This window comes from Diaporthe batatas, assembly GCF_019321695.1.
Source record: "Diaporthe batatas strain CRI 302-4 chromosome Unknown Contig00023, whole genome shotgun sequence".
Classification (NCBI taxonomy): domain Eukaryota; kingdom Fungi; phylum Ascomycota; class Sordariomycetes; order Diaporthales; family Diaporthaceae; genus Diaporthe; species Diaporthe batatas.
Genome location: NW_025408570.1, coordinates 497,249 through 517,204, shown reverse-complemented (window position 1 = coordinate 517,204; position 19,956 = coordinate 497,249). Strand labels below are relative to the sequence as shown.

The window sequence follows — 19,956 nt, the reverse complement described above, 5'->3', positions numbered from 1 at the left end:
GCTAGCGATGCAGTGTCGTTGTGACCCAGCAACTAAAAGGAACTAGGGGACTAGCTGACTTGTGGCATAGCTCTGCTCGGAAAAAGCTGGCGAACCCTGCGGATTGCGCCTGGAGAAACCTGATTTGGGCCACATCTTGCTATGGCGCTGCTGGGCACGCACACGAGCACACACGAGCACACCGAAATGCAATCTTTATTTCATTATCGTTGATCCATACACAGCACCTTGCCTGCCTTGCCCAGGTCCAGCTGAGCTCAGGCCCAGAACCCCCAAGGCAGTCTGGACCCTTGTCTACGTCACCGTCAGAGGCTCATGTTCCTTGGCACGGCACCGGCAGCTCCTGCCGGCCACCACTGATGACGGCTCGGTTCTGAACCAGGAAGGCGACGGACGGCCAGACGGTACGGAAGGCACACGCTGGGACGGCAATCGGCACAGCTCCACTGCCTGCCCCTCACCTCCGTCACACCTTCCCACATCCCCGCTCACACCCGCAAGAATTGGCCTCGCGTGCAGGAAAGAAAAGAAGGAAGAGAGGTACCACAGTAAAGAAAGAAAAAAATATCTCCGAAATCAGGAGAAAATAACACGAGGCTCGCCACACAATCAATACTCTGCAGGTCGTCACCACTTTTCGAGTCATGCATGCGCAAGGAAATTCTTGACCTCCTCGCAGCCTCAGGTTCGTCGACTGTCTGTTTTGCTCCTGCGGAGAGTCCGTAGGTACTTACTTCCAAGGTAGCAACGGCAGCTAGAGGCCCAAGGATTGGTCGACTCGTTTCTGGAGATGGCCTGCCAGCCAGCCAGCCAGCCAGCCCGACATCGCATTTAGCCGCCCTGACAATTCATCCTGGCCAGCGAGGTACAACCCTGATGATTCGAATCATTCTCCACGGCCTTCGAGAACGTTTCCCGCACGCCTCGTCGGATCAGTCCGTGGGTCAGGGCTTCAGGGCTTCAGGGCTTCAGGGCTTCATCCAGAGCGACTGATAGACACTGACACAATCAGTGGTGACTGTATGACTGGCTGTCAAGGCCACCCCGAAATGCACATCGCCACATCCAGTGCATGGATCATGACTCCACGCGAGTCTTATCATCATGAGGTCTACCACAGCATGGGGCTTGTGCATGTGTACGGAGTACCTCCTTGCCTCCTCATCTGTATCGTGGTATCGACAAATGCTGCGGTTGTGAGCAGTCACCAAAAAATGCTCTCGAGCTGCAGCAAATCACCTCCAACCAATCCTTCCCCGGCTTCTTTCTCCACAGCATGAGGCAAGAAATTTCCGACGACATGGGTCATGCGATCGGAAGTCATGCTGTGTCAGCAGTAGCAGCCCTCGTCACGCTCCTCCAACTCCCAGGCCCACAGACAGACAGTCCCGGATCAGGCAGGAGAGTCGTTCGCCCGGCATGGCACGCCTTATTCCCGTCGCATCAGCACTCAACTCGATGCAACATTCACCGCCCAAAGAAAGGCTCGTCGTTTAGACGTTGTTCTGATGCTTGATAACGTCTACACCACACACGCTATCACAGGGCACGGCGCCTTTTGGCAGTGGAGATCTCAGCTCTCATCCGAACAAGTCCATCTGCACTGCCGAACTCAAGCTTTGCTGGTCCCACCAGCCGGAGCACTTCACCGGATCGGGGCTACTTCACCGCTCGCCCTGGGCTTGCCCTGGACTGCCCTGGCATTGTCTCCGCCCGCCTAACAGCCCTGCCCGCTGCCCTGCGCTGGTGCCGCCTTGGAGCCAGGGGGGAGCAAGCAGGCAAGTTGTGCTGAATGCAAGATCTGGCGCCAAAAGCGCCACCGACATCAGCAGAGAGACTGCCGTGTGGGTTTTGGGCTCGAAACTCGCAACCCGAACCCAGGAACTAAAATTGTCCCAAGCTGCCCTGCCAGCCTGCCAGCCTGCCCAGCCTGCCAACGCCTCGACCTCTGGACTGGTTCCTGGCGGCGCATCAGCAGCCAGCGGAATGGAGCTTCTTGGCGGCCAGACTGGTCCATGGTGGCCCCGTCAGTTGTTGCTGGTGCGACGCCAGTGCCCCGATAAGCTTTTCGGGGATCCCTTGAAACAGGGCACCACGCGCTGTCCAGCCTGTCCCTCATCGTCGATCTTTACCAACACTGAGGATTCAACCATTCAACGCGACCCAATCCATCAAAGAGCATTGAAAACCTAACTGCGACACCAGCAGATGGCCGTCATGCAGCGGCCGTGCTATTGAATGCCTCTCGCCTCCGTTGCACAGTTGCAAAATGAGGCCAAGTGGCCCATAAACGGGCCAGCCGCAACAACGGCCACCTGAGGCCTCAGTCAGCGAGCGTCCTGCATGGATGCACACCAGGCCATGTTTAATGCACTTGCCCGGGCCTCCGGAACCCGGCTAGCCTCCTTGCTGCCGGCACACATCCCAGAGCCCCGTGTCGATCTCCTCGCGGAATGCCGCTCCTGACGACGGATACGGTGAGCCGATGGGGCCCATGTCTCCGCTGAATCCATACGGCTGGGCAATTTAATCCGACCCTTGGGCAGGTTGCGCACGCACAAGCAAGACCCAACGGAGGCGATGGAGAGGGGCCATCCAGTCATTTGCATGGATTTGGCGAAGCTCGAGGGCACAGCTCGAGGGCACCGGAGAGCGGTCTCGCCGCTGGGCTCTGGTGCACACCTGTCTTGATTGCGATTGTTTACATGGTAGTCCCACTTTCGCGATGCCCGCAACTAAGTCCAGGCTATGTCCCCGACGGAATTTTATTCTGGAGGCCTGCCATGCGCCGGCACCCGGTCATAGCAACGTCTGATCGTCTACTCTCTTAGCGATCAGCCCGCCAGCCCGCTCCCAAGCCAAGCGGCCGGTTGCCGGGAGGAAATGAGTTCAGAAAGCTTCTCGAACGCGTCCTATACCCCGAGGGCTCAAGCGCGTCGTCTGAAAGTCGGCGCATCTACGTGATGACGACAGGCCCACAGAATAAGGCGAACGGTTCTATTCTCACGGTAGGTTCACCCATGAATAGAAACATGCTCTGCTCGGACTGGGACACCGGGCAAGGGGGCAGACGGTTCAGGTTGGGACATGAGAATTTCCCAGCCTGGCAGCCCTGGGTTGGCAGCCCGCCCAGCGACACTCCTTAGCGCCCATCTGGCACGCTTCAAGCCGTGCCGCGGAAGTCTACGGCCTCAGGCAACCGGGACGCGCCTGTCTCACCTATCTGGGCTGTCCCGGGCGTCTTGGTCCTCTCCGAACTTGAGCCGTTGCCCCCGTGTCCCGCGGCCCTCCTTGTTCTTGGATGACAAGCACGCGCCGACCACACGACTGACTGCTCAAGCGGCGCTTATTACTGTGTACTAGCCTGACCTGCCTGTTGTCAAACCAGGTCCAGTCCTTGGACCCTCAATGCCCGGCAGACCGGGTAGGTCCACCAGAGCTGATTACTTCCAAGGACGAAGTGGGGAGGAAACCCATAATTCAAGTGCCTTTTTTTCTTGCATTGAACCAGAGGCCCTGGGTTGCTCGTCCGGGCGTGGCCGCCGCCGCGGGCGTGGGGTTCTTGTCTCCCACAGAAAGGGATGCATGTCCCGACAGCTCGGGGCGGCGATGAACTCTAAATAACTCGTTTCCCACGATCGGCGATGACATGTTGTTGTTGTCGTTTGTTGTCTGCGGCCCGGGGCCATATCCATGCGCGCGATATGGGAAATTTGTCCAATATGCATGTTCTGGCTGGTCCTTCCGGTGTTTTGCTCCCCCTATTCTCGTCCTTTTTGCTTTTCTGTCTCCCTTTTTCCCGATCGATCGCGAACGCGTGTTTGAAGCTTGTGACACGGGGTGGCACGGAGTGGGGACAAGTATTGGTGACGGCTTGGGTTATGACGGTATGTTCAAACTTTATTTTTATTTTCTGTCTCTTCTGCCTGGTGTCAGCGTTGTCTGGCCCCTTGAAGAAGAGTGTCAGTCAATAGTTGGGGTTGTTATGCGCTTGGACATAGTTCGTTCCCGTGCGTCGTTACGTGGGCTCTTTGCCCGGTGCGGCTGAGGGAGGGCTGAGATGGTGTGCACATGTGCATGTGTCAACCAGCGACAAAGTTTATGATCGGGACCGCGGCTCTGGGGAGGGTCGGGATTAGCTTGTTGGTTTGCACAGGTGACTGTTGGTGTTTACTAGTTAGTTAGTTGGACCTCGTGAATTGTGTGTTTTGACTTGAGGTGGGGGGACGGGGAAGATGTGAGGGAGGGGGTGCCTTGTTTTCGGTCCTCTGGGACAGTTTGCGGCGTGGGGTACCTAGGTAGTTGGTCTACTCAAGTAGACAATAAATGTCACCGCATCATCGCAGCGGACTGGTATCGGCGGGCTGACTGAGTGAGTGCCTTGCCAGTTGATCAGTGCAGCTGGGTTGGTCTCTGAGCGTTGACCGCTGTGTGAAGATACCGCACGCCTTGGAGGTTGGTACAGGAGTAAGAACGGAACCAACCACCTGGTCAGTATATAAACTGGGCTCCAGGTGCCCATTGAGGAAAGTGATGCCTGCCTACGTTGGTTGCGGGGAACTCTGCGTCCCGACTTGAAGAAGTGGCGGAGAGGAATCTTTTACAACTGCCAGTGCCGGTGGTCTCATACCTGTTTGCATAGCCTCGTAGAACAACACTGGCAATTCATGGAAACTGATTAAGGGGGTCAGATTGTCTTTAGTATAAGGGACAGATCTATGTATTGCGAGCCAGCTTGAGGCTGTACAGGGTTCGAGAACATGCTCCTCGCCACGATGCCCAGGTGGTTCTTCTTTTGTGGGAACATGATGTACTGAGCTTTCTCCAGTGCCTACTACTCGATCAGACGCAGCAGTTCTTGATCAATATATCTGTATGTTGTTCCAAGGTTTGTACCCGGGTGGTCGTTTTTTAAAGTTATGAGGATGTTGTGTGGTGCCGAGGAGCAAGCAACTCCTGTCCACCTCCCACCTAGCTCCTGACCTTGAAGTCCAGGGAAAACAGCTTGCCATGCTTATTTCTTGAGGACCTATTTGATCACTGTTATCGGCACTCCATGTTTTTGGAACGCTGGGTCATGAGTGTTTACCATCGTATGAAGGCGCCATGTATGTCCTCAGATGTATACGGAATAGAAGCGAAACCACATACACATTAAGAATTGGAATCCTAAGATAGTATTCTTGCTTCCATTCATTCCTGTTAATGTGAGAAGACTTGAAGCCCGGCATTCCCATCCCGGGGGTTACATTCGATTTGCTACGAGAAGCCGTGGGCCTCAACTTTGTCCTCGTTCGGGTGTGCCATTCGCCTTCCACTCGGTGAGAATTCCACACACAATTTTACTGTTTGTAAACATATAGTTCTTGGAACCTACTCTTTAACTAGTTGCTTAGTAAATTATTATAAACATATGAAAATTTTGGTCCATGAACAAGTGACAGTATTCATGTCAGTCTGTGGCTACGGGCGCGATCTTCTAGCATGCAACCTGAGGATCACTGCTCTTATCTGTGATTAACAAACGTATTGTCTATGAAGGCTTAAGCGAGTATTTGCCATTTCTCGACTGATCCGCGGCGCCCATAGAACCTTGGAACCTGCCATCCTGGGAAACATTCGTCGTCAGATGTGGGGGTCTCCCGGGTCCGGGAGGGATCTGACCAATCATGTTATAAGTCTGCACGAGTCCGGCCCGGATGCGCATTTGTTGAATCCAATGAGAGTGGTGATACCGTATCAGAAAAACGGAGCGGGCGTGGAAACAAGTTGTTATGATTGAGATGTCTTCAATGTTAGGATTATTCGCCGACTTGAACAGGAAGGAGATAGGAGATCACAGTCACGCAAAGAATACATACAGAGAGTACAAGTAATTCCGAGTCCATGTTGCCAACCACCTTGGTGGACACTACTAGTATTACCTAGGTATACAAGCAGGTCGGTGGCTGGCATCAAGCTGGCCCAGGCAATGCTCCATAAACCTCCTCCAGACCTGGGGATTATGAGCCAACAAATATCTGTATTTTGGTGCCTGTATTTTGGGGAGGTAATTCGACAACCGACCGGAGTCGTTAGAGGAGAGAGATTAAGCCTTGGATCGAAGCCGTGTGCCAATTACATCCATTCGAGTCCTTGTCCTTCTTTCGGATAACAACATTGAAGTAAAGGAAGCAATGGCCGCTTCGCTAGACTTTCACACAGTCGTGGACCATGTCAGGTCCGGCCAGGACATCAGAGTCGTCACGGAGGAGCTTCTCCAGCAGCTTACGGACCAGGAGAAGTTGGACATGCTGCACGGGGACCCCCCGTTCTGGAAGGGCATTCTCGACCTCTACTCGAACGAATACGGCAAGAAGCCTTACGTCCACGGCTGCATCGAAAGGCTGAACATCCCCGGTGTCCGGTACTGCGACGGGCCGCGGGGCGTAAACATCCAGAAGGCCACCGCCTTCCCGTGCAATATGGCCCGCGGGGCGACGTGGGACCCCTTGCTGGAGGAGAAGGTCGCGGCGGCCATCGGGCTCGAGGCCCGCGCGTACGGGGCCAACACGGTCGGGTCCGTCTGCATCAACCTGCCGCGCCACCCGGCATGGGGCCGCGTCCAGGAGACGTACGGCGAGGACCCGCTGCTCCTCGGCGAGTTTGGCGCCGCCGGGGTCCGGGGCCTGCAGCGCAACGTCATGGCGTGCGTCAAGCATTTTGCTCTTAACTCGATGGAGACGAGCCGCTTCCGCGTCGACGTGCGCATCGCCGACGACGCCCTGCACGAGGTCTTCCTGCCGCACTTCCGCCGCTGTGCCGTCGACGCCGGCGCGTACTCGGTCATGACGGCCTACAACTCGGTCAACGGCGAGTGGGCCGGCGAGTCCGGGTCCCTCATCCGTGGCGTCCTGAGGGAGCAGTGGGGATACGAGGGCGTCACTATCAGCGACTGGCTGTTTGGCGTCCGGGATGGCGTCAAATCCGTCAAGGCCGACCTGGACATCGAGGCTCCCTTCCGGAACCGCCGCCTCGCCGCACTGCGACCCGCCCTCGACTCGGGGGAGCTACGGTGGCACGAGATAGATCGCATCGCCAGCCGCATCCTGCGGAACCAGATCAGCTTCTACGCCTCCCGCAACACCCCCGAGCCGACCCACGATGTCGTGTTCTGTGCGGAGCACCGGAGACTTGCCCGCGAGGTGGCCACGCGCGCTATCGTCCTTCTCAAGAATGACAGGGCGGACGATGACCAGCCTCTACTTCCGCTCCCCTCGGATCTGCGCAGCTGCGCCGTAATCGGGCGACACGCAGACTCTCCGCTCACCGGTGATAGGGCATCCTCGTGGGTGGATTGTCCAGAGATCGTGACCCCTTATCAAGGCATCGCCCGCAAGCTGCCCAACACCACGATCAACCTCTCAGCTTCTGACGACATAGAGGCCGCTGTGGCCGCCGCGAAAAGTTCCTGTGTCGCTATCCTCGTTGTCGGTTATGACGGCGTCGATGAGGGAGAGTTCCTTAAGCCTACAGCTGCGCACGACCCCGAGGCCGTGGGCCTGCTCCCCAAGCCAGACGGCTCTCCCGAATCCGAGATCGTGCAGAAAGCCCGCGCCCGCGCCGCCGCAGCCGGGACCACCGCCGTGGCCAACGCAACGGTCAGCGGCCAGGGGCGTCCCGAGAACGACCTGGCGAGCAGGCCAGCCGGGGGAGACCGCAAGAGCGTCCGCCTGCGCGCAGAGGACGTCCGTCTCATCCGCGCCGTGTCGGCCGCCAACCCGCGCACCGTGGTTACCATCATCACCGCCGGGGCCGTCATAGCCTCCGAGTGGCTGCACCTCGTGCCGGCGCTGCTCGTCAGCTGGTACAACGGCTGCGAGGGCGGCAGCGCCCTGGCCGACGTCCTCACGGGGGCGGCCAACCCCAGCGGGCGCCTCCCCTGGAGCATGCCGCTGGCCGAGGCCCACCTGCCGCCCTTTGAGGCCGATGCCGACGAGGCCGTCTACGACAAGTGGTTCGGCCAGCGGAGGCTCGACAGGATGGGCGTCCTTGCCGAGTACCCCCTCGGCTACGGCATCTCCTACACCCGCTTCGAGCTGGACGGCGCGAGGGTGGCCAGCCCCCGCCCGAGCCCGTGTCTGGCGCTACATATCTCGGTGAACGTGGCCAACGCGGGCCACCGGTCGGGCTGGTGTGTCGTGCAGGTATATGCGCGCCCTAACCTGGGCCCTGGTCCACACGACTTCCCGGGTCGAGTCCTGGTCGGTTTCAAGGCCGAGGAAATCGAAGCTGGGAGGGTCAGACGCGTCGACGTGGTGACAAGTCTGCAACCTCTCCGCCGGTGGATCGACGGTCGCCTAGTGTTGGATGCCAGTTCTGTCGACTTCGAGATTGGGCGGTATGCTGGGGATCTCAAGAGCTTGATGTGTCACTTTGAGCTCAGCAAACCCTCCATGTAGGCAATACTGGAGAGAAAAAGAGGGGTTGACTTTCGCGGCAGCGAGCTTATGCACAAAGTGAAACCTTCTGTGGACTATTATTGAACTGATTTAAAAGGTTTAGAATATGCCTGGTTCTGGATTGTCCTGTCTCAGAGCGTTTGTTCTTCGCCAAAAGGTAACCTTAAAGGGGGCCATTCTGGATGACAGTAACATAACAGCAGTTGGGAACGAAGGTTTCCTATTATGGCGTCATGAATCTCGTAGAGAAAGCGGGTTGGGTGGTGTTGTAAGAATGGCAGGGAGGGGCCATAATAGGAGTTAGGTGAGAGAGATAGAAAGGAAACATTGCCACCGGAGTATCCACCGGAGCCTGAGTTTTTAGCCATTCCATTCCATCATATTATTTTAGTCCATCCAATGCCCAAATTAGTGAAGCCCTTTTTCGCGATGATATTGCTCATGACTCCCCGGGAGGAATATCGAGCATGATGTCCTCGAAGAGCGGAAAGCTCTGATTCAAGCTCCAAAGCTCAGATAAAGCTCGGGCGGCCTGGTCATCGGGGCCCACATCTTCGGGTTGAAGATGTGCACTACAGGAGGAATTGTTCTGCTGCGTATTTGGCGACGCACCAAACTGGGTCCAGCCACCAGACTGTACCATTGAGGAAGCCAGCATATTCAGAGCCGTCGAGTCGTTCACGGGAGTTGCGGAGGAATCTGGTGGTGTTTGAGGCGGGTGAAATGACCACGAGCATGGCGGAAAGACCAGCCCAGTGGACGACGTGGGCGGGCTCACGTTGAAGCTGGGGGCCATACCCAGACCAGGCTGCGCTTGGGCTTCGGCTTGGCGGTTCGGCCCCAGAGCCATGACATCGCCCGGCACGCTCGTGGCACAGAGCCTGTCGAGGGCGTAGCCATAGACGGAGGGCCGGGTTCCCTTGTTGGCGCTGTAGCTCTGCATCAGGGCGGCGGCGTCCATGACGGCGTCTAACAACTTCCTCCTCTGGGCACCGGCGAGGACTGCCTCGGCAGCGGCGGCGATGCTGCGGATGACAAAGACGCAGGCGTATGCCACCATGACGAAGCCATAGTCGCACATGTACCTGAGCCGCTCTTTGCTTATCGGGGAGAGCGCCGTCATGCAGCGGATGAACTCTTGTGCCGCCTCGAGGCTCTCTGCCCGAGCCCCCAGCGCGCTACCGACGGCGGACCGCGCGGGAAATGTGCAGAGCTGGAACCGCATGAAGTGAAAGTGGAAGAGGAGCTGGCGGCCCTCGGCTGCAGAGAAAAGTCAGAGGCAAAGGATTTAATACTCACAAGAATGAAGTGTTGGTTGACACATACCTCTACCGCAGAATGCACTCCACTTATCCATCCAGGCACGTAGTTCTGTATCGACTTTCGAAGCCATATCTCCTGGCTTGGAGCGGACGGACTCCCAGAGCAAGCAAAGCTCAGCCTCCCCTACAAGGCGCCTCAAGCGCACATTATCAGAATGCTGCTCGACAACTCTCTTTGCACGGTACACGCCCGCAGAAGCCCACATCGTCCGGGCGCACCCGTGTAGAACAGCCGCACTGGGGGAGGGTTTGGTCGCGTCAGCAGAAATCCGTGTTCTCTTCACTGGGACAATGTGAGGAGGCGGTGTCGCAACATACTGGTGACTCATTGTGTACAGCCAAAGCCACCATATATAAGGCAGCGGGCTCTGCCCATCGGACCTGTCAACGCCGCCGATGCGCATCTTGACGGCAAACCCCTCGGTGATGGACTTGACCGTCAGCATGTCAGGCGGGTCATCCTCCCTGCACGCCGCCTGCGCGTGGTACGGCCCGCTCGCCTCACAGCACGAGTACAGCACCACGAGGCCCTGCATGGTCCCCTTGTCGAGGCCGGCGTCCGGCTCCGCGGCGGCGTTACTGCGCTGCGGGGTCCGGAAGACGACGTCCTGGAGGCGGCGTTTGAGAATGCCGCACAGTCTTGAGCGCAGCTGTGCCGTGTCGGGCAGGTAGCGGGCGATCGCGTGGATGGCGGCCAGGCCCAGGAGGGAGTCCGCCTCGGTGGGGAGGCTGGAGAAGTCCTCCTCGACCAGGCTGGGTATGAAAGGGGCGATGCGCTCTCCGAAGAGCGCATACATCTGCTCCGCCTCGGCGAGCGGTATTCCCGCAACGGTGAGGTACGAGAGCAGGCTGTGGTCGTGGTTGTTCAGTCCGGTGTCTGGGGGTCTCTCTGTATATGATGTGGTGTTTGAGCGAATAGGACCCGTGGCCACAACGGGAAGCTGGTGAGCCTCGAGATCCTGTACGGCTGAGTAGGGTGTCTCTACATCATTGGGAGTAGGGATGTAGTCCTGTGGCTCTGACTGTTGCTGTTGCTGTTGCTGTTTCTGTTTCTTTTGTTGAGGTTGCTGATTGTGATGTCCAAAGCTAAAGTCACCGTCGTTGAGCCCTTTTCGCTTCGCAACGAGCGGGTATTGGCCTCCTACATTCAAGTTGAAGCTCGTCCTGACACTGGACCCGTCCGAAGGGGTGGATGATGCGGATGAGACGGTTTGTATGAGAGGCTGAGGCTCGCCCAGCGTGATTGACGTAAGGGGGCCGGGTGAGACGAGATCTTGTGAAGCACACTCTCTTGCAACATGATGTTGTTCTTGTTGTTGCTGCTGTTGCTGCTGTTGCTGCTGCTGCTGCTGTTGCTGCTGCTGTGTTTGCTGCTCCGTGGCGCAAGTCGCCTCAAATATGCATTGGCGATCCAACCTGATGCACCGCTCACATGGTGCCGGTCCACCAGAACACTTCATCTGTAATTCGTTTTAGTTCGATATCAAGCAAGCAAGAAAGCCGAAATCCCATTCATTCATAGAACGGCCTGAGGTGTGAAACCTCCTCACTGACCTTTTGCTGGCGACATCGCCGGCATGCCTGCATCGACCGCCTGAGTGTCTGGGTCTGGGTCTGCATTGGCATCTCTGCGATCTCGTGCCTGAAACCGCAGTCCGTGGCAGCACCGTCATTCGCATAGGGATGTGGTTCAAGCTGTTGCTGTTCTGTTGCTGCGTCTTGTGGCGATGGGCACAGAAAGCATAATGAGGGGAATGACATCTGACGGCGACGACGTTGCTCACTCGATCTCAGACCCCGCACAGAGGAAGAGTGAAGTTATTGCAATCGATAGACATCGTGAAGAACTGGTCTGATCCTGATGATCTAGAGCGCCTGGAGACTGCTTCTGATATTTCCAAAAAGCAAGGGCCGAAGTGTGACCACCCTAGGCCAGACTTGGACCAGGGGGGTGAGGAGGTGGTCTTGGCTCCCCTGCCCTGCCAGCCTGCCCAGGTGCTCTCAGGGCTGCCGTCACTGCTGTCGATCTGCAGCAGGGTTAACGGGTCTGGCGCGAAAACTGGGGAAACAATTATATGTACAGTAGATAGTGTGCAGTATTCCTGTATTTTTACACACATGAAAAATGATTTACTTCAATATCTATCTCCATCTATTCTTCACATTACCTCCTTTCCTTCATCAAAAGTCAGATAAGAGGCATCTTTGACTCGGATCCCTGGTGATGACAGCCAGCCCACGCAACAACCACGGAGATGGAGAGCGGTCAACTCGAAGGGCCCGAGAGATGGAGCCGAGGTCAGGATCAGGGGCCCCATAATTCGCTGCTGATGGGTGGGTGGTAATGTAGCGTAGCGGCACATCGCAGCGGTATGTCCCTAGCCTCACAACCCCACGGGGTCCCCACGGATTTTCCCATGGGGAAAACTAAGCTCCAAAGCAAAACGGCGCACCAAGCCTTTTGAGTTCTGTTAAAGGATGAAAGGGCTTGTAAGCCTGATTACTTATAAGCAGGTAGACGTGGGAAGTTCCACAGCACGGCCCTGTTCACCGTCCAAAAGGGGCTAGCCATGCGATTCCGCATGCCGCCGTTGCATCGAGGATGGGGAAAATGACCTGTAACGACTTCTTTGATCCGTCTTTCTATCCGCAATTTCCTCTTCGCTGCCCAAATACGAGTTCCCTTTCTGTCATAGACCCGAGAAGTTGGAAATCCATCCGAACGCCACCGCCAACAGACATGGCTAGTGGAAAGTGTACTCTTGGCTCTCGGCTGACCCAATAGTATCCCAGCGCACTTACTTGGTTCTAGCACCGGCACACAGGTACGGCATGAATGATGGAGGCCTGGCAGCACCCCGGAATATTTCTCACGTTCCTTGCATAAACATCATGATACGAGATTGACGACCTCATCGGGCTGAGATGATCGCAGGATTCATCGGAGTCACAGAGTGCGAAACCCGACTTGTCTCTAGGTAGCGGCAGCACACTCGGGAATCGGCTTTAGACGTCTGGGCAGGCAAGTCGTCAGCATGGGTTTCATTTCCACTCTGTCTTTTGCATTACAAGCATTCCTGTGAATGAAATAGGTCAAGACTTTCATCACATGTTGATCTTGAACTGCTTCCACGACGGCCTCACCCGATGCAATCAACACGGGACCTCGGGATGGGCGTCATTTGACTAGATTCCCCCTCCACGAGACAACTAGCCTTTCTCCGGAGGTTCCCATCACTCTAAGTTTGCCATGCGGTAGCCATTTCAGATCTGTGCAACATTCTGGCGGCGATCGAGAGTTAGACGCCCTGAGCAAATTCCCCTACATTGGCCAGACGTTGCAGAGAACGCATCTACGAGCATGCGGGAAATTTGTGCTCAGATACACCCTGGCACTCATAGAGAGATTCATATATTTTGGACGCGGTCGAAGGCCTGCACTATCACGTGATAGCTGTGTTCGTGAATGTCCACCTTCCCTCAGAGCACGTAATTATGGCTCGAGGCACGTGTCTAAACTCCCAAGGCTTGTCGGGACATATAATCAGCATGCCAGACAAGCCTACAGTAGTAGCTAAAGCATAAATATGCTGATGGAAATCACGACAAATCTTTCCCACTAACTGCCACCCCAAATTCTACTCATCATCACAGGTAGTAAAACTCACCTACTTAATGTGGGCTTAAAAGTAGACGACACTCAAGTGTATAGTCTAAATCTCAGTTCATGTGAGGCGTTCCTTCACTCTTTCTCCCCACACGCGAAGAAGGTGGGTGTACCTTTCCGGAAAGAATTCCGCGCTGTCACATGCCTGAAAATAGCCATAGCACCCGTAGTCACCAAGTTCAGCACCTGTATCTCATTCTTGGTCTGGTGGCCTTCGAAGTTGTGGGACCGGACGCGGGAGTCTGAATGAACCTCGGCATCCTATTGTTCTTGTCAGCTTACTCTGCCTGTCAGGCAGCATGGCAGGCCGGGTTGTAACACTCCAGGGCTGTCAGTGGTAGTGATGGTGGGGACGCTAGGCTCGGCTTGGGCTGACGGGCAGTCCGTTGCGTCGGCGCGCTGCCTTGAATGGTCACAAGTTCCAACGTTGTGACCCCGCTGTCCGGGCCGGACGTGCATGATAGAACCGGGTTCTAGTCCCGGGCTAGAGAATTTAGGGATTAAGGTTCTCTCTAATTTCACAGTTTACCAATTTGATACACATACACCAATTCGAATTGTGTAGCATCTTGAGGGTTGACGTGCCCTCCCAGGCCATCGGACCCAGACGAGGAGCTTATTCATATCATGTATTGAGCAGATACCCAGGTACTGTGTACGTACGGCTGCTACCATCCATTATCTCCAGCAAATTGGGAGAACACCCGTGGCGTGGCATCAATATTGTTGGGAGTATGCCCCCCTACCTAAGTAGGTAGGTAGAACCTCGTGCCATGGCCGACCTCAACAGCATGAGCAAACAGTTTAGAATGGGCAATAATCCTAGCATTGTATAAATAGCAGATATCTCTCAATGACAAAGGGCGACTTCTTACCTGGCAAGATACTCCCGTGACTCTCTCATACTTGATTGCTCCGCGAATTTCAGTACAATCTCTGCATTCGAAGGGATGGTGAAGGCGAACACAAACGCCAACATAAAATCAGTAAAAGGAACCAAGGCTTAAATCTGTGCCATTACGGCTTGACCGCCGAGCAGGATGGGAAAACGCATCATCGTCACTGGCGGATCCGGAAAAGCTGGCAAATACGTTGTGCAGAGCCTGTTGGATAAGGGTTACGAGGTTCTGAATCTTGATCTGGCACCCATACACGGCGACCTTGGGGAAAGTGTGCACACAATCAAGGTTGATATCACCGATACAGGCCAGGTATACAGCGCCTTAATGTCTCATTTCCGCCTGACCGAGCCTTTCCACGAGTCTCTGAACGAGGCCCCCTCCGCGGTGATCCACCTAGCAGGCGTGGCTCGGAACATGCTTGTCCCAGACAGCGAACTCTTCCGGATCAATACTATGGGTACCTATAACATCATCGAGGCCGCGTGCAGATTCGGCGTCAAGAAGATCATGCTGGCGAGCTCCATCTGTGTCTACGGCGTGACGTTTGCCGAGGGGGATGCTGACTTTGTCTCATTCCCCGTCGAGGAGAGCACTGAAACGAGGCCCACAGATGTGTACTCACTTTCCAAGCTGTGTGCGGAGAGAACAGCACAGAGTTTCGCGTCAAGGTTCAACATCGATATCTATGCGTTCCGCATAGGAGCCATCATCGCACCCGAGGAATACGAACGCGTGTTCGACAGCTATGTCAAACAGCCCGCGAGGTGGAAGGTTCACGGCTGGTCATACACGGACGCACGTGATCTTGGCCGCATGTGTGCTCTAGGAATCCAAGGAGACGGGCTTGGTTTTCAGGTGTTCAACGCCGTCAACAACGAGATCACAAACACGAGGGATACCGGAGAGTTTCTCAGGGACCAATGTCCCGGCACGCCTTTCACCAGGGATATTGGAGCACGCGAGGCGCCAATCAGTAATCACAAAATGCGCCTACTGCTGGGCTTTGAGGAAGAACATAAGTGGAGGCGGTACTATCAGGTGTGATGTGTTTTCATAGACCCGCCTGGTGTCCAACAAGTGATCTCAATACGCTTGTTGCCTCAATATTCAGAACGCGAAGTGAGACAAACCAGGAATTGAAGGAGTACTTGGTCCATGAAAGAAAATAAGCCCACTTTCTGCACAAACATTAACACATATAAGTCTGCATGTAAATAATATGGCTTGATTTGTTCATGTTCTAGTTCTGTTGTGTGCGAGTCAGTATAGAGACATAAATTAGATGGAGCTACGGAAGAAAAAGTCCAAGTATGTTGCGTTACCAGGATAAAACACAAAAACAGCTTTCACATGCTGTAAACGGTGAATGACGTAAAAAGATATCCCGTACCGGAGTCGATCGCCAAGTTGCCTTTCCGAGCTACCTGCCCAGATGGTCGCTGTTGTTCGGGCCGGAGAGGGGGCTTTCGGGACCTTTGCCGTTTGGGTATGATGGCGTCCATAGGTATTGAGCTCAAGGCAAAGAAGGACTTACATAGGTACCTGTGTAGTTGGATATTGATAGATTTTCTATTGTGAACACTTAAAGTTTAGTAAACTGGCAACCACTGCATCGGAGCGAAAGTTTTGTAGCCTGGTGTCATCGCCACTGCTGTCAGGAGTATTTTGTTTTCTAGTCCACAGTTCGGGATTCCACTTCTGAACAGGTCAATCTCTCACCGTAACTCAATCACAGACGACTGTAAAGACTCGAAAGCACGAGAAACAATGGTTGCTGGGACTTCTTTTGCCCTCGCTGCCGCCCTCGTCGGGCTGGCTGTCTTTACTACCGGGTCTCAGGCTGTGGTCACGGATGACACACACTTCTATGGACAGTCGCCGCCTGTATACCCGTCGCGTAGGGATAGCCCGCTAGTCAAGCCCTCGGTGCCACTTTCTAATGATATGATGATAATGTAGCTGAGACACTTGCGCATGGCGACTGGGAAGAAGCCATTTATAAAGCGAGGGAATTGGTCTCACGCATGACCTTGGAAGAGAAGGTAAGTAAAAGCCAACTTCACCTACTAACGAGGCTAGCAGAGTCTAGGGAGAAAGGATCAGCTACTGATGATGACCGAAAATACCAGGTATCACTGACGGCCGGTGTTGAGGTCGACACTGGCTGCTCTGGCATGATCGCGCCGGTAGAGCGTGTCAGCTTTCCCGGGCTGTGTCTTCATGACGCCGGGCAAGGAGTTCGCAACGCCGATTTCGTCAACTCATGGCCCAGCGGGATTCATATTGGCGCCAGGTGAGTTGGGTTTTCCCGATCTCATGCTATTCCCACACACTAACATTGAGAGCAATTAAATCCAGTTGGAACAAGGCGCTCGCATATAAACGGGCGCTCGCCATGGGGGGCGAATTCAGACGCAAGGGCGTTCAAGTCATGCTGGGTCCCGTCGTTGGCCCCATAGGCAGAGTGGTGAGGGGAGGTCGTAACTGGGAAGGTAAGCTCGGGACCCATATTCTCTTGTCGTGACAAGTTACTGATCTGGGGATATTAGGGATCTCTCCGGATCCGTACCTCAGCGGCGTGCTCGTCCACGAGCTGGTTGCTGGCACACAAGACGCGGGGGTCATCGCGAGCACTAAGGCGAGAGTTCTAGCCCCTCCAGGTGACAGGAAAGTTACTGACGCCTCGTTATCCATGTAGCATTATATTGGGAATGAGCAAGAGGTGGACCGAATGCCCACCAAGGCGCGTCAGGCTGTTTCATCCAATATTGACGACGTCACGATGCATGAGCTCTATCTCTGGTACGCGCCTCACCGAAACATCTAAAATTCTCCTAACGAAACCGTTAATACTGACAAGATACAATATCAAGGCCTTTTCAAGACGCCGTTCATGCGGGATCTGGTTCTATCATGTGCTCCTACCAGCGGCTGAACAACTCGTATGGATGCCAAAACAGCAAAGCCCTGAATGGGTTGCTCAAGGAGGAGCTCGGATTTCAGGTAAGTGGAGGTAGCATCCCCTACGCCCGCTTCCGTATTCTGTGATAATGGATGCGTGCTAAGAGAGGACCTTTTCAAATGTCCAGGGATTCGTTGTAACGGATTGGCTTGCTGCTCACTCTGGTGTTGGTTCTGCTCTGGCAGGCTTGGATATGATTATGCCCCTTCCTGCGGCGTTCTTCGGTGATAATCTCACTGAGGCGGTTAATAACGGGTCTGTCCCTGAGCAGCGAGTGACGGATATGGTTGTCAGGTGAGGTTTCAGCATTTTCACACCTTCTGACAAAGGGTTCCTGAGGGGCGACCGAGCCGGAAGTTTCCCCTACTGACATGGAAATCCATCGCAGGATATTGGCGTCTTGGTACAAAATGGGTCAGGATGTGGATTATCCCGCTGCGGGCGTGGGCATACCCATGAATCTGGCAATTCCCCACGAGATCGTGGAAGGACGGAAGAAGTCAGACAAGCCCGTGCTCTTTCAGTCAGCAGTTGAGGGTCACGTCCTCGTCAAGAACATCAACAATGCCCTCCCTCTCAGACAACCACGGGCCCTGTCCGTGTTAGGGTACGGCGCCAAGGACTGGGAAACCAATATGGTTGGCAACCCTTCGGCTTGGACCTTCGGTTTCCAGCCGACGAATACTACAGAACTTCGCGAGGGAGTCACTTCGGCCCTTGCCGGTGTGTACCCGAACGTAACTGGACCCGCGCGGGGCGGCGCCATCGTGTCTGGCGGTGGCTCCGGCGCAACATCGATCGCCACATTCATGTCCCCCTTCAATGCCCTGTTACAGCGCGCCGAAGAAGACGACACACAGATCTTTTGGGACTTCAAGTCTGGCGAGCCCGAGGTCTTAGGGGTTAGTGATGCCTGCCTGGTCTTTGTCAATGCTTATGCTACTGAAACCATGGACCGGCCGGGACTCCGTGATGATTACACAGACGGTCTTATCCTCAGCGTTGCTTCAAAGTGTTCCAACACCATCGTCAGCATCCAAAATGCTGGAGTGCGCCTCGTGGACCAGTGGATCGATCACCCCAACGTCACTGCCGTCGTCCTGGGCCACCTTGGCGGGCAGTATGCAGGCAAAGCCATCGTTTCTCTCCTTTATGGCGATGAAAACTTTTCGGGGAAGCTACCGTACACTGTGGCTAAGAATGAGAGTGATTATGGTCACCTCTTGGATCCAACGTACCCTGAAGGAGATTATACCACATTCCCCCAGAGTGACTTCGACGAAGGCGTCTACATCGACTATCGACGCTTTGACAAGGCAGGCATCGAGCCCCGCTATGAATTCGGCTTCGGCATGAGCTACACCAACTTTACTTACAGTAATATGCACATACGCGCTACTGGGAACCACAGCAACCCATACCCACAGGGGCCCATCATGCAAGGTGGTCATGTCGACCTATGGGATCCCGTTGCGGTTGTCACCGCCGACGTCAAGAACACAGGAGCCGTGGACGGCTCAGAAGTCGCACAGCTATACGTCGGCATCCCCGGCGCCCCGGCGAGGCAGCTGCGCGGTGTGGAAAAGCCAGAGATCACAGCCGGAGAGACGGCCAGTGTCATGTTCCAGCTGACGCGCAGGGATCTCAGCGTGTGGGATGTTGTGGCGCAAAAATGGAATCTCCAGTCTGGGAACTATTCTATTTTCGTCGGCCCCAGCAGTCGCTCCTTTCCACTTTCTGGGTCTGTTTTCATTGGCCACAATGAGACTTTGAGCCGCAGAGCCATCCATGGACAGCATAAGAGGGTTTCTTAGCGATGTGTGCAATACGATTCCATATATACACCAATTAGGTACTTATACAGCACCCAATCAACCGAACAGTGATTCCATTTGCCGCCAGAGTTTGAGGTTCTTACAGAAATGTTCATGCATGATCTCACATAGTAAGAAACATTGTTCTTCTTACCTATGTAGTCTTGACAAAGCACCATGAGTAATTTTCGGAAGTGCGTCGTGGGCTTGTGTTGCGGATTGCACCAGTGTATTCAAGTGCAAAAGTGATGTCATTCTTGCCATAAGCACGCAGTGGTGATCCTGCGACAACTTGAGACTTCTACCATGGATGCGCTCTATTCTAGATTATATCCACAAGGCTCTTCGAGTGTGGTAACTAGTCCATTCTGATTCTGTGCAGGAATACTATATCCCTGTGTATTGGTGTCAAGGATCAGCTTTAGAATCTTGCTGATGTCTAGAATCTCTAGGCTCCCCAGTAAGAGACTTCAATCCATCGTATGCTATTGTTAGCACCAAGAATTTATCCTCAGGGACTGGAACCTCGAGGAAAGCTCATACATGTCTATATCGAGGTTACCAACACACACGCATAAAGATATTCACTCCTTCCAGAAACAACTCGCTCGTCAGGAGATTTTCCCCAGGAAACCTCCTGTTGGGATCGGCTTCTAGAAACTGAATCAGAAATACCAAGGAGTTGGGTACTGATGTTGTAAACAGATTCAGAATGTAGGCATATGCGTAGAAATTGGCACGTTTACACACTGTAGATACCTAGGTACCCATGAGTATTATTTACTTCCAGTGCTTCTGCTACAACCCAGTAGTAATTGAATGGGGAAGGATACAGACGGACCATATAA

The 19,956-nt window shown here is 54.7% G+C and overlaps 4 protein-coding genes across 4 annotated transcripts; 3 read left to right on the top strand and 1 right to left on the bottom strand.

Annotated features, from left to right (window-relative positions):
* Positions 1-6,176: 6,176 nt before the first annotated feature.
* Positions 6,177-8,441, top strand: KVR01_013136 (uncharacterized protein; the record flags this gene model as incomplete). Its single annotated transcript, XM_044793121.1, has 1 exon — positions 6,177-8,441. One exon carries the CDS (start codon positions 6,177-6,179, stop codon positions 8,439-8,441), a length of 2,265 nt encoding a protein of 754 aa, XP_044638012.1.
* An 85-nt stretch (positions 8,442-8,526) lies between these two features.
* KVR01_013127 (uncharacterized protein) lies at positions 8,527-11,223 on the bottom strand (the record flags this gene model as incomplete). The annotated part of the gene is made up of 3 exons (XM_044784993.1): positions 8,527-9,701; positions 9,768-11,036; positions 11,196-11,223. 3 exons carry the CDS (start codon positions 11,221-11,223, stop codon positions 8,881-8,883), a joined length of 2,118 nt encoding a protein of 705 aa, XP_044638003.1. The 3' UTR covers positions 8,527-8,880.
* A 3,247-nt stretch (positions 11,224-14,470) lies between these two features.
* KVR01_013024 (uncharacterized protein) lies at positions 14,471-15,376 on the top strand (the record flags this gene model as incomplete). Its single annotated transcript, XM_044790502.1, has 2 exons — positions 14,471-14,600; positions 14,637-15,376. 2 exons carry the CDS (start codon positions 14,471-14,473, stop codon positions 15,374-15,376), a joined length of 870 nt encoding a protein of 289 aa, XP_044637900.1.
* A 723-nt stretch (positions 15,377-16,099) lies between these two features.
* On the top strand, positions 16,100-19,108 carry KVR01_013065 (uncharacterized protein; the record flags this gene model as incomplete). The annotated part of the gene is made up of 10 exons (XM_044783303.1): positions 16,100-16,229; positions 16,292-16,374; positions 16,462-16,625; positions 16,691-16,824; positions 16,882-16,970; positions 17,031-17,134; positions 17,206-17,335; positions 17,422-17,588; positions 17,683-18,281; positions 18,345-19,108. 10 exons carry the CDS (start codon positions 16,100-16,102, stop codon positions 19,106-19,108), a joined length of 2,364 nt encoding a protein of 787 aa, XP_044637941.1.
* Positions 19,109-19,956: the final 848 nt, after the last annotated feature.